At 32.5% G+C, this 13,967-nt stretch overlaps 1 protein-coding gene across 4 annotated transcripts in view; it reads left to right on the forward strand.

The window, feature by feature from the left end:
- The window catches only part of LOC127703110 (sodium- and chloride-dependent glycine transporter 2-like), a 102,737-nt gene that overhangs the window by 20,208 nt on the left and 68,562 nt on the right, over window positions 1–13,967 (forward strand). For all 4 annotated transcript variants that reach the window (XM_052207557.1, XM_052207552.1, XM_052207554.1 and 1 more), the window contains exon 3: window positions 11,532–11,587. In XM_052207557.1, coding sequence (XP_052063517.1) covers window positions 11,565–11,587 — 23 coding nt within the window. In that variant the 5' untranslated portion in view covers window positions 11,532–11,564. The remainder of the gene's footprint in view (window positions 1–11,531; window positions 11,588–13,967) is intronic.

Here is a 13,967-nt window from a genome sequence, read left to right on the forward strand (position 1 = left end):
GCAACCTACAATACACATCTAGTGTTAGCTCTTCTCCCTTGCAAACACAACGTGTACACAGAACTTGAATTTCAACCCGATAGGTCGCTTAAACTGGGTTTGTTTTATTCATTGAGAATTAACTTGCATTAACTGTCGTCAGTTTTTGGGTTATGTCTTCTTTTTTTTTTTTAGTTTGCATTGTTTTTTTCTTATTTTGTTCTTATTGGTCTCATTAATTGTTTTGCCTGAAATCTTAATATTACTTTTAAATTCATTTAGATTTGCTTGAAAAGGAATATGAATACTATATCTGAGATGCGAGAGTCAGAAGTTCTGAAATTTAAAATTGATATGGATGAAAAACATCATGAGGCCGAAAAGAATAAACTTTTGCTGGAAACAGAGAAAGAACGTCAGGAGCTTGAAAATGTGATTGACGTTTTAAAAGATCGTGCTATAGATCAAGAAGATAAAATCAAACAACTTGATGAGTCAAACTTTAAGAAGGACAAAACAATCGAACAAATGAGAAAGAAAGAAGAAAAAATGCTGATCATGAAGGAAGAGTTAATGTTAAAAATTTCAATTTTGGAAGAACAAATTAGTTCTTCATCAGAAACATGTGAGAAACAACAAAACGAAATAAAACATCTTGGAGTGGAGTTATCGCGTGTCGAAAATGAACTTCAAATTATGAAACATGACAAAAAGTTGCAGGACAATGCGATTAATGGTCTCACAGCAGAAATCAAATTACAACAAGTTGCGGTTAACACACACTTAAACACTATCACAAAACAATTGGAAAATCAATCCAAAGAGTCTGCGAAAATGGCTGCCATGCTAGAGAATATGTCAGTAACAAAAGAGACTGAAAGAAGTGTTAGTATTCAAACAGCGCAACATGTCACTGTGTCACTCAATCAAAAAGGTGGTCGCACTGGGATGTCTGTAGAGAGAAAGGTTGTTCCAGTAAGGATTTTTAATCCGCAAATACGAAGTACTGGAAAATTTTCCAATTCTCCGAGTAAAAGGCCTCCTTTAAGCAGAAAAGATCAACAAAAATCTGAATGATTAAATACGAATGTAAACAATATTACATTTAAAAGAAAAATGAAACAAGGAGTTTAATTGAAGATTTGTACCCGTTTTACTTTTATACAATCATCGAAAAATTAAACAATAGAACGACTTATTTCTATATACTAGTGTCTGGCAACTTTTGTCATACATGGAACATTAAAGTAACATTATATATATATTTTATTATGTGAATATGCATTTTGTGATATATATATAGAGAGAAATTCCGATATAATATTATTTTGAACGGAACACCGTCTTAGCAGCAGTTAACTTATAATATTCACGTTGTCTCATTTAAACACATCCTACCGGTACTTTCTTTCGCTACTGCGTATACAATCTGAAACACAGGTCACATAAATGTTTTACGTCATGGCAGGTAGGTAAAGCTATATTCGCAATTTCTACTGTTTAAGGTACATGTACTTATGATAGGTAACATTTGATTTATTTTACTCATTGGGAATACAATAGGCCACGTGTCTGTCAAATATGTGGTGGAATTAAGTTGTTTTGAAAGAAAAAAGTTTGAAACATAGATACTTGAAGTTTTATCCTTATTATTGTTTGCGATTGGTAAGATCTGCTGTCAGTGTATGTCATGTCTGCTGTACACGATAACAAAAAAACAAATTGATTGACCAAATCCAATCAGATATATGTTAGTATTTAAAAAAACAGAAATGTTTCTTCTTTAGTAAGACAACCGTACATGGTCTACATATACTTTATGAAATTTTGAATGTGACTATCCAATTTTTTTTTTTTAAACAAATAGGTATCATTTACCAAACTTTCTTGAAAACAAATGAACACTCAACTTGCTTCATTGATGTATGTCTTAAGAAATGAAGACTTAACCTCATGTTAGAAAAACACATTATCTATTGCATTAGTAATACACTAAACATAAAAAATTACCATAAACTACTGTAAATAGGTGAAAGCTAAAACAGATTTGTCTACCTGTCATTCCGAAAAACATTCATGGCATTCGTCGGAAGTATGGTACCGATTACATCTGCATAACCGATAGCTAGTAAGAAGGGGTTATTCTGAAACAGAAATATTCCAAATGCAGAAGTGGAGTTTGGTCATTGTTGAATGCAGTACGATGAGCTGTAATCATTCACATCTTTGTCATTTTTTCCATGGATAGTCGTTTCATTGTTAATCATACCACATATCTCCTCATTTTTATTTTGAATTTGAAAAAAAAAGTATTTAAAAAAAACCAAAAGAGTCATAATAACCAAGTGTCTTAGATCTCCGTGTAAAATGTAAGTATCCCAAATACCCTATTATTGAATTTTTAATATTGTGAACCACAGAATGAAAACTTGAAAAGAGAGACCAATTTGTTAATTCCAAATATTATGTAACATTTTGGCTTCAAAGAGTTAGAGTCTAACAAACACTTTATGATAACCATTGTTTGAGAAAAACATATTTTGAGAACTAATTATTTTCACTTTGTTTAGTAGGAGTATAGTTATAATGAAAGCGGCGAGTATAGTATATTATACTCCACCATTTAACCTTCTAGTATTACATTTTCGATTGACGACTTTTATTTGAAAGGCAAATACCTGTATATGCACGTGTGGAAATTACTCATTTACATTTTTGCTATTTTGAGTTTATGCGTTTGTTGTTAATGCTATAAATATTTTGTTGAATACATTATTTTACACAGTTGTAATTTTATCAACTTACTATTAGGACATAATTATATTTGCTAATAATAGATAAAAAAAAATTAAAAACCCACACAAGCGACATTAGAAATATTCAATTTAGGTATCTGACGTATCTCGGATACATATATGCATTTGTAATGTAAAATAACTTTTTAATTGATTTTTTGTTGACAAACGGGATACAATCAAATTGAAACATGTTCCATCACCAATTCAAAATTCGCTATGAATCTGATTTTTTGTTGACAAACGGGATACAATCAAATTGAAACATGTTCCATCACCAATTCAAAATTCGTTATGAATCTGATTTTTTTTAAGTATACACTACGTGTAAAATAAGTCGCAAGTGTGTTATTCTCTCAAAGTTACTAATATGTAATAAGTAAGTAAATTGAGTATTTCAAATCAGGACCCTGTAATCCAGGGGTTGTCGTTGTTTTTTCAAATCTTGTTTTAAAGGCTTAAATGAGTATGTTGATTGTCCCCTTTCTTTTATGGTGATAGTCATTTGTTCTATTGTAAATATATTCCTTGGCTTCCCCTAAACGATGAAATGTTCAACTCGAATGGTTTTCATGGAAGAGTCTGTATTACAAGGAACTCAAAATAAATGAATGTCTGGATGGGGGTCTTTAATTTCTGCTTTTTTTAATTTAAGAGATTTTTTTAATCTTCAGAAATAACGCTTATTCTGTTGAATCATAAAAAGTTTACTATTAAATTTTTCTGTAATTAGATGATTTCTTTATTCTGTATGTCGTTCATGATTTTTAATCAGTATTGTAGTGTCTAATTCATTTATTTTTCACAGTTATTTTCATACTTTTGCACCTTATTATTCTTTATTAGTTATTTTGTTGGGCTCATTTTTCTCTATTCATTATTTTTTTTACAATATATCTCTCTTCTGTTAATCCCATCCAGACCCTTATAAATGTAAACAAAGAAGTCAGTATACAACCATCTGAAACTATAATTATATTGGAAAGTACTTCAAAGAAAGTTATTTGATTAAAAGTATTTTTTGCCTAATTAGCAAAGCGAAATTAATCGAATGGAATAGAAAATGACAACAGAACGTATGTTATGAACATTGCAAGCACTTTATTATGGTACATACATAAAAGTTGCTTAACAACCCTCTTTTCGTATTTAGTGTGAATTCTGATTATACTTTACACTGTTATAAGGAAGTGTATAGAAACTAATGACATTTACTATGAGATCTCAAGCTTTCCAACAAATGGTTAAAAAAAGATCAGTACAGAAAAGGTTCATAGGAAGTAAGTAATATATACGTTAGACTCAATGTCGGTTTAAAAAAAATGTAAATTAAGGCGACAGTTGTTTATAGAATCTCTGTCTGTGTAAATAGACTTGGAAGATACAAATCAAGGTAACAAACAAAAAATGAGGAAATCGCATTAACCAAAAAAGGGCGAGGCAGTTTGCGTCGACAAATCAGTATTATCAAAGTGCGAAACCATAAGTGTTGACACATTACAATGATAAGATATACTCGGTAAATTGATTTAATCGAAACCTCTATTACGTAAACATTTTTAAGTTTAGAAAAACGACTTTTGTTATCTTCTGGTCTTTCTGTTTGAGGGAAAGACTTGGTAAAAAATCAAAAACATAAAAATTCTGTAACTACTGTGATTGAATTAATGAGATGTATGCTAAAATTTAAAAAAAAGATAGTTTTAAAACAGACATTTCAGCCACTACCCATGTGCACATTTTTTTAAGGCACATATACAAATAATGAATATTGATGCAAACAAAGCAATAGAGCAAATATTCTACAAAGTACCCCAGCAAGTTACTAGAACATGTAGTTAAATTATTATTAGTTATATTATTTATATTGACACAAAATATAAGTTTTTCGACTTTCATCTCAGTTTGTATAGTCACATCAGGAAATTTTATATGATGTCCCGACCTCCATTTTGTAAATGGTGGCCAACGGATTATATCAAAATGGTACTCAAGGTATCATTTTGAATACCAGATATCAGTTCATGATATTATTTTCTACTTAGATATCAAAGTTTTGTTGAAAAACGAGCACTTAGAATGTTCGTAGTTTTCGGAGGCCATTTTGAAATTTACGGGCGACGATTAAATTTTGATACCAGGAATTAAATCAGAATGTAATGTTCACGAAGATGTTTAATTTCTTGTAAATTCCAATGGTAAGCACTATGAATTTCTTATGTATTTTTCCGGCCAAGTCGGAAATGGCGGCAATGAGATAATTTTATTTACCAGGAATCAATTTTGTCAGCATATTATACATTTATATCAATTTTCGATGAAATCCTAGCAATTTTTTAGTATTGCTAAAACAGGCAATGTAGTTTTAATTCCAAAATTATCTCAATCACACATACTACAAAATGTAAAAACTGATAGTCAACGTAACTTAAAGGAAAAATGTCGTTCATTGCAGATCAGGTCCCTACACAAAAGCTCAAATTTAAAAAAAGAGCCGAGACAAAATGCTTACTTCGAGACAATTCAGATGAAGACCATCATTAAATGTTATTTGGCCTTTTTAACTCTCTTGATTCGAGCGGCATTGATGAGTCTTTTTATGGCGTACATAATTTTAATCCTGGTATCTATGATAGGTTTATCTTGCGATGATACGTCAACAAAAGAATGAAGCAGATGAGAGAATTCCAATAAAATGATATACTCGAATATAAAAACCACACGGTGAAATTTTCGTCAACATCATGTAATTCTAAGATGATGAAAAATGATAAAAATCATGTGTTTTTAATAATCACGTGATTCTCAAGAATCTTGCCTAAATTTGCATTATCATAAGGTCACCTATATACACGTATCTCATATCTAACATAGTGATTGATTCATGTTACATTTCATGTTCTTGATTATGACAATTTTTGTTCAATATACTTTGCAGATGAACGTTCCACGATTAAGAAACGTTGAGTATTCTTATAGAATAAAGAATGTGTTCATCTAAGCCATAACACAAAACCCGCAATTTTTTTCTTAAGATGCAGACCTTGTACTTCTTCAATTGTAAATTATTTTAATTCGCCGTCAAAGTAACCGACCCTCTCAATTTGAAAGTAACTGGAACAAAATAATTATTAATTAAAAAAAAAGAATGAAAAAGAATCAATAATAAAAAAAAACCTTTTAATAAATCACATAAGAATCTCCTTTTAAGCAGATATGCGAAAGACCAAGGCCAGAGTTTAACAACAACAGAAAAGATATCGAGAGGTAACTATTCGGAGGCAAAGGATGACCAAGTGACCACACTGTATTGTAAACTCTGAATTAAACCAGTTGTTCATAAATTTTTCAATCATATATTGAACCAAATTCTTAATTATTAAACCGGACATTAAATAAAGGCAACAGTAGTATACCGCTGTTCAAAAGTCATAAATCGATTGAGAGGTCTTTCCACGTCAATTTTCTAAATTATTGATAAGAAGCTACTTACGGTTAACTCAAAGTTACTATTGGCGTCCAAGCATAGGTTTCTTCATACTGATTCAATAACTATATGTTTCTATATATGTTTGCCTGTAGTAAGGGAGATATGGGGTACTTCCGGTTTATTGAAGGTCACTTCCGGTCTCAAATGATCGGCATTTATATGCGTATTTAAAAATATATAGTTTCTAGGTACTTTTCCATAAAATTTGTGCAAACATGGCTACTTCCGGTTTACTCAAGGTCACTTTCGGTTGATATTTTTCGAGGTCATATGTCAACCAACAGTTTGCAAAAGACACTATGGCTTTATCATGTACAAAGTTGGAGTAATAATCAACCTTAAAGCTTCATAACAATCAGGCAAACATTCATTTCTTTTATATATATCTTTAAAAGTGACAGAAGAGATCATAAAACAAGGAAAAGTCATAATATAGAATATGACCTTGATCTTGACCTTGACCTCAATTTTATTTTAGTGATTCAAGGACCTTAAATCAATATACTTTAGGTCTCTATCGCTTACCATTCATGCTATACATCAATCTATCACTTATGCCAAATACAGAAGGGGAAATAACTCTCATATTGAGTCTTCGTACCGCTTCGGACAAAATTGCACAAAACATCCTGAGGATATAACGAGCAATTTAGTAAAATAAATTTTTCGCTTTTTTTACGGTTACGGAGGAGATGCACCCACAAGAAAAAAGTGTTCGGGGAGATAACTCTTACAAAGAAAAGTATACGGTTAAGCAGGGTTAGTTTCAAAGGCGCATAAACTATGCGATATCATATACCAAACACCAAAGCGACATCTTGCGAAACAAAATTTACACGCAAGTGGCGGAAGAAGAAAAAAAAATATTAATTAGAAACCAATTGTTCAGAGAACAATTGAAGGTCTTTCCACCCATAAAGATCTATCCTGGCCGTGTAAAGCGCAACTTTTTGGTCCTCGGTGCTCTTCAGCTTTGTACTTGTTTTGGCTTTCAAACTTTTTTTATCTGAGCGTCACTGGTTGGTCTTGTGTGGACGAGACGCACGTCTGGCGTATTGAATTTTAAGCCTAGTACCTTCTGCAAGCTATTATTCGTGTGTTTCTCTGTCCTATATGTTCTCCCATTTATTTGTATTGTGGTCCTGTCATGTGATATTGTCGTTTTGGTGTTGTGTTTGACGTTGCCATAAAAGCGGGAGGTTTGGCATGCCACAAAACCAGGTTCAACCCACCATTTTTTTCTTAAAATGTCCTGTACCAAGTCAGAAAAATGGCCATTGTTATATTATAGTTCGTTTCTGTGTGTGTTACATTTTAATGTTGTGTTTTTGTTGTGTCGTTGTTCTCATCTTATATTTGATGCGTTTCCCTCAGTTTTAGTTTGTAACCCGGATTTGTTTTTACCTCTATCGATTTATGAGTTTCGAACAGCGGTATACTACTGTTGCCTTTATTTAATATCAAACTAATAAAATTCGTTTTAAAATGTAATTTCCAGCGTCAAATAATAGCTTATTGTACGCTGATTTCAAAAATATATGATTTCTATACATTTTTCTCTAAATAAGGGAGATAATTTGTTACTTCCGATTTTGAAAATGTCACTTCCGGTATTATTTGATAGTTTACTTCACACTGCTTCCAAAAATATATGGTTCTATATACTTTTATATGTTATATGTACAAAATAATAGGTTAAGTTGTTTGCAACCTAATGCAAAAAGTCCCAAGGCTTTATCATGTATACATATGAGGTAAAAGCAAAGGTCAAAATCTAGAACGTCAAATTAACCTATGACCTTGAGCTCAATTTCAAGGTCATGAACCCAGGACCTCAAATCACCTTGACCTTTGACCTTGACCTAATTTTTTTTTTTTTTTGGACCTAGGACACCAAATCAAAAGACCCTAGGTCTCTATCACTTATGGTTTACTAATTACAAATGCATATCACTTATATCAAATGCATAAGGGGAAATAACTCTCATATGGAGTCTCCGGAACGCTTCGGTCCAAACCAATCTAACATCCTGAGGATATAACGAGCAAGTTTGTGAAATAATTTTGTCGTTATCTTTAACGGTTGCGAAGGAGTGACAAACACAAGAAAAACAGTGTTCGGGGATATCATTCTTACAAAAAAAAAGTATTTGGTTATGCAAGGTCAGTTTTGAAAGCGCATAAACTGTTCGATATCATATACCAAACATCAAATTGACATCTTGCGAAACAACCAAACAGCGAAAGAAAAAAAAAATTAGGCGGAAAAAAAAATATATATATCAATTGCTTTAAAAAAGCAATTGTAAACGGTCTTTCCCCCTTAAAAACATGATTGATTTCTATGTATGTGTGTGTGTGTGTGTGTGTGTGTTTGTTTGTTTGTTTCCTTCTTTCTTTAAAGGGTCTATATTATTGTGTTGGTTAAGTTTCTATATTTAGTTAGTAAGTTTTTATTCTGTTTCATGTCCCTCGCGCGTCTCTCGCGCCAGATTGAGACGTCACGTGACGAGGGTTTATAATAGCGAAAACTTAGTATAATTATTCATATTTAGGTGGAGACGTTAGACAGACAACATGTATATCGATGGAGTTACACACAATGTATTTCTTTTGTCATTGTAGGTAATTGATGTTGTGATCAGAGTTCACGAGCAGTGCATGCTTTGGATTTAATTGATCCTGTGTACTTTTAAAACATGTTTATGAATATTTTCATACAATGTACATTTTTCAGCACCAGTTTGTAACACAGATTTGTATTTTAATCAAGGAGCAGACATTTTATTGTTGGATTTCACTGAGATTTACAGAGCTAGCAAGCGATTTTTACGGCATTGAAATCTCTACGAAAATTCTTGGAAGATAGCTGCACAACGTTGTTATACGAAGATGTAATACATGTATACACTGCTGACTGCAAATTTTCAGGTCGATTGGACATGTAGTTTCAGAGAAGATCACATAACATGCATGTGGGTTTTTTCTTCTAGAAGAATAGTAATAACAATATTAAAAACCAATTGTTCAGAGAACAATTGAAGGTCTTTCCACCAGTAAAGATCTATTTTGAAATAAAAATATTAAAATTCGGTTTAAAATGTCATTTCAAGCTTCAAATGATGGCTTATTGTACGCTAATTCCAAAAATATATTGTTTCTATACAAAAAGGAAGATAATTTGAGACTTCCGGTTTGATAAATGATACTTCCGGTATTTTTTGAAAGTTCACTTGACACTGATTCCAAAAATATATGGTTCTATATACTTTTACATTAAATATGCACAAAAAATAGCTAATTCCGGTTTACACGAGGTCACTTCCGGTTTGCTTTCCAACGTCAAATGATAATGCAAAAAGTCCCATGACTTTATCATGTATACTTATGAGGTAAAAGCAAAGGTCAAAATCTACAACGTCAAATTTACCTATGACCTTGCGCTCAATTTCAAGGTCATAAACCAAGGACCTCAAATCAAAAGACCCTACGTCTTAATTATATATGGTTAATGAGTTATATCATCATATGCTTTATTTTAAATATAAGGGGAGGAGAAAACTCCTATTTTATGTTAGTGTACCCAGTTCAACAAAAATGTATGTGTTACGACATGTCGCAACTAACAATTTAGTAAAAATAATTTGTCGATTTCTAATACAATTTTTGAAAAAAATGAAAATAAGCCAAAATAAAATTCTAGTATATAACCTTGAGCTTTGACCTTGACCTAATTTTCTTTCTTTTTTTTGGACCAAGGACCTCAGATCAAAAGACCATAGGTCTCTATTACTAATGGTTTACCAGTTAGAAATGCATATCACTTATATCAAATGCATAAGGGGAAATAACTCTCACATGGAGTCTCCGGACCGCTCCGTTGAAAACCAAACTCAACATCCTGAAGATATAGCCAGCAATTTGGTGAAATAAATTTGTCGTAATCTTTTACGGTTGCGAAGAAGTAGCAAACACAAGAAAAACAGTGTTCGGGGAGATAACTCTTACAAAGAAAAGTATTTGGTTAAGCAGGGTCAATTTTGAAAGCGCATAAACTGTTCGATATCATATACCAAATATCAAATCGACATCTTGCGAAAAACCAAACAGCGAAAGAAAACAAAATTAGGCGGAAGAAAAATAAAAATCAGAACAAAATCAATAGGTCTTTCCACGGAAAAGTGGAAAGACCTAAATATAAATCAATTGTTTTAAAAACATTTGTTAAACGGTCATTCCCCTCCGAAACATGATCAAATGATTTTTTTTATTGATTGATTTGTTGGTTTGTTGGTTGGTTGGTTGGTTGGTAGGTTGATTGACTGATATACTAATTAAACACATGGGATAGGAACCATTGGAACAAGCGAAAAAGAAACAAATGCGATCTTGGACCCCGTATTGAACAGATTGATTGATTTGTTGGTTGGTTGGTTGATTGATCAATTGATTGATTGATTGATTGATTGATTGATTGATTGATTGATTGATTGATTGATTGATTGATTGATTGATTGATTGGAAGTTTGCATGGCACTCTTTCTATGCGAGGCATCGGACTTAATGTCAATATTCTGATCGACGACGTGGCTGCGTACTTTGTACAATCCGCACTCCCAAACGGACAGACTCAGGATTTCCTAATCAATAAAAATCCTTACATCTTCTTTTTTAAAAATTTTCTCAATTTTCTACGGGAACTCGTACTTCGTGGTTTCTTTTATGTGCTGTATGTGCATTTTGTTTGAACTTGTAGGAAAAAACTGAGTAACATTTTGTCTTGGAAGTTTCACTTTCTATATTTGGATATGCAATGTTTTATTCTAATTTTAGGTCTGCGCGCGCGGTGGTGTTTGTGAAGTCATGTGACGCTCAAATATATATGTCTAGAGTTTAATTTCTTTTCAGGGGAGACCGTTGAACAGAGCATATGTGTATTGATCGGACAAACACGATCACTATTGGTTTTATTATTTACAGGTCATTGATGTCGGATCATGCATGCATTTTACGTACACATGTTTACGGGATCACAGATTTGTATTTTAATGCATGTTTAGAAATTTGATTGTAGGATTTCAGTAATATTTAAAAACTTGGGAGCGATTTCTACGTCAATGAACTTTATTTCTCAATCAAACAGACCGCGCCTATCGGGAACATTTTTTCTTGATTCATTTTACATTTTACAGGTAAACTATTGCATGCACACAAAAAATTATGCTGTTATTATAGTATTTAACAAAACGTTTATCGATTAATTTCAGAAAATACATGAATTGGAGGAGATTTTTGCAGGGATGGATTTTTATTTCAGAAAGAGGTTTGTAAAAGCAATTTTTTTCTCATAAAAATGGGATAACTATGAAAAAAACAGTTGAAAAAAAGGGGGTAGGTGGGGGGGGGGGTTGAGTTTAGTGGTAGACTGTGGTTGATAATTGAGATAAGTCACATTTACTATACGAAAGCTGCAAAGTTTGATAAGTAATTTGTTGATTTGACCATAACACGGGCATATCCCTCCAATAAAATGACGCGTACCATTTTGACAAAAATTTCTAGTAAGGACGTGTCGTGACAAACATTTTGGTTAAATTGTTTTGTCGATATCTATAACTCTTAACTCTTTCTGGGAAGAAGCGATATGAACTTAATGTAAAAAATCACACAACATGACCTTGACCTTTGACTTTGACCTAATTTTCATTTTTTTTTACCAAGGACCTCAAATCAACAGACCCTAGGTCTCTGTCACTTATGGTTTACAAGTAACAAATGCATATCACTTATATCAAATGCATAAGGGGAAATAACTCTCATATGGAGTCTTCGTGTCGCTTCGGTCAAAATTGGACAAAACATCCTAAGGATATAACAAGCAATTTGGTAAAAATAAATTTGTCGATTTCTTTTACGGTTACGGAGGAGATGCCCTCACAAGGAAAACAGTGATTGGGGAGATAACTCTGACAATAAAAAGTCTTCGACTGAACAGGATCAGTCTCAAAAGCGGAATAACTGTTTGATATCATATGCAAAAAATCTAAGCGACATCTTGCAAAACCACAATACCCCGCAAGAAAAAAAAGTGGCGGAAGATGAAAAAAAAAAATAATTAAAAACCAATTGTTCAAAGAACAATTGAAGGTCTTTCCACATCAATTTTCTAAATAATTGATACGAAGCTACTTTTGGTTTACTCAAAGTTACTATTGGCGTCCAATCATAGGTTTATTCATACTGATTCAATATATATATGGTTTCTATATACTTTTGCCTGAAATAAGGGAGATAATTGCCAACATCCGGCTTAGAAAATGTCACTTCTGGTCTCATATGACAGCTTTATTTTCACTGATTCCAAAAATATATGGTTTATTTATACTTTTGCCTGTAAAAAGGGAGATAATTTGCTACTTGAGAAATATAAAAGACTCTAGGTTTATACGGCTACCGGTTTATGAGTTACAAAAATATAACGACAAATTTATTTGGTAAAGGTAGATAACCCCTATAAGATTTCACCGAATCGCTTTGATCCAAATCAGCCAAAAATTCCTGAAGATGTAACGAACAAATAGGAAAAATAATTTTGTCGTTATCTTTTTTGGTTACGAAGGAGATACACTCACAAGAAAAACAGTGTTTGGGGAGATAACTCTTACAATGAAAAAGTCTTCGGCTAAAAAAGATAAGTTTTAAAAGCGCAATAACTTTTCGATATAATATCCAAAATATCTTAGCGACATTTTGCGAAACAACTGTATACCGCAAGAAAAGGGTTTGGCGGAAGAAGAAAAATATAATAATAATCAGAACAAATGCAATAGGTCTTTCCACAGAAAAGTGGAAAGACCTAATAATCAGAACACATACAATAGGTCTTTCCACAGAAAAGTGGAAAGACCTAATTACAACTACAAACGATAGACATTTAACAATATCCGATCAGAATTACAAATACAACATCATAACTAAATACATTAATGTTGGATAAACAAATACCGTGACACGTCTTATAGCAATGCGAATTCACACTCAGCAAAACAGTCATATTCGAGAATAGGTCATGTTCGGTACTTAAAAGACCAGACGACGTAAATGGTAAACCACAATCTAAGACGTGGTAAAAATGTCCTTAGTTAGTTTAGACACAGACACATCGTATGGATCAACCAATTTCTGATGGTTCCCATAAAATTTACGAAGTGTCATTTTTAATCTTTCCTCCTCATAACTTTGTTGGAGCAGTTTCTGCGTAAGGAGCACACTCCTGTATATGCAGTCCGTATAGTGTGAACATGCACGAGCACAACGTATCAACTGAGATATGTAAACACCATTCGATAGGGCAGAGGGTATTTTACTGTTGAGAAATAGGAAATTGATAATTGGGAAGTTTAAATCGTCCTGTTTGTCATAGATTTTAGTGTGAAGTCGTCCATCTGTGTCAATATTGAGGAAAAGATCAAGGTATGAAGCAGTTCACTGGGATATATGAGATGTAAGTATTGGCTGAAATATGGGTTATTCAGTGATAGGACATCATCAATATATCTGAAAGTAAAATTAAAGAACTTCGCAAGGTGCTTTTTGTTTTTGTTTTTAGAAGGTTTTGAATGAATTCTGCTTCATACGAGCACAAAAACAAATCGGCCAGTAAGGGTGCACAATTAGTACCCATTGAAATACATACTGTCTGT

Source organism: Mytilus californianus, unplaced genomic scaffold, assembly GCF_021869535.1.
Source record: "Mytilus californianus isolate M0D057914Y unplaced genomic scaffold, xbMytCali1.0.p SCAF_5, whole genome shotgun sequence".
Lineage (NCBI taxonomy): Eukaryota > Metazoa > Mollusca > Bivalvia > Mytilida > Mytilidae > Mytilus > Mytilus californianus.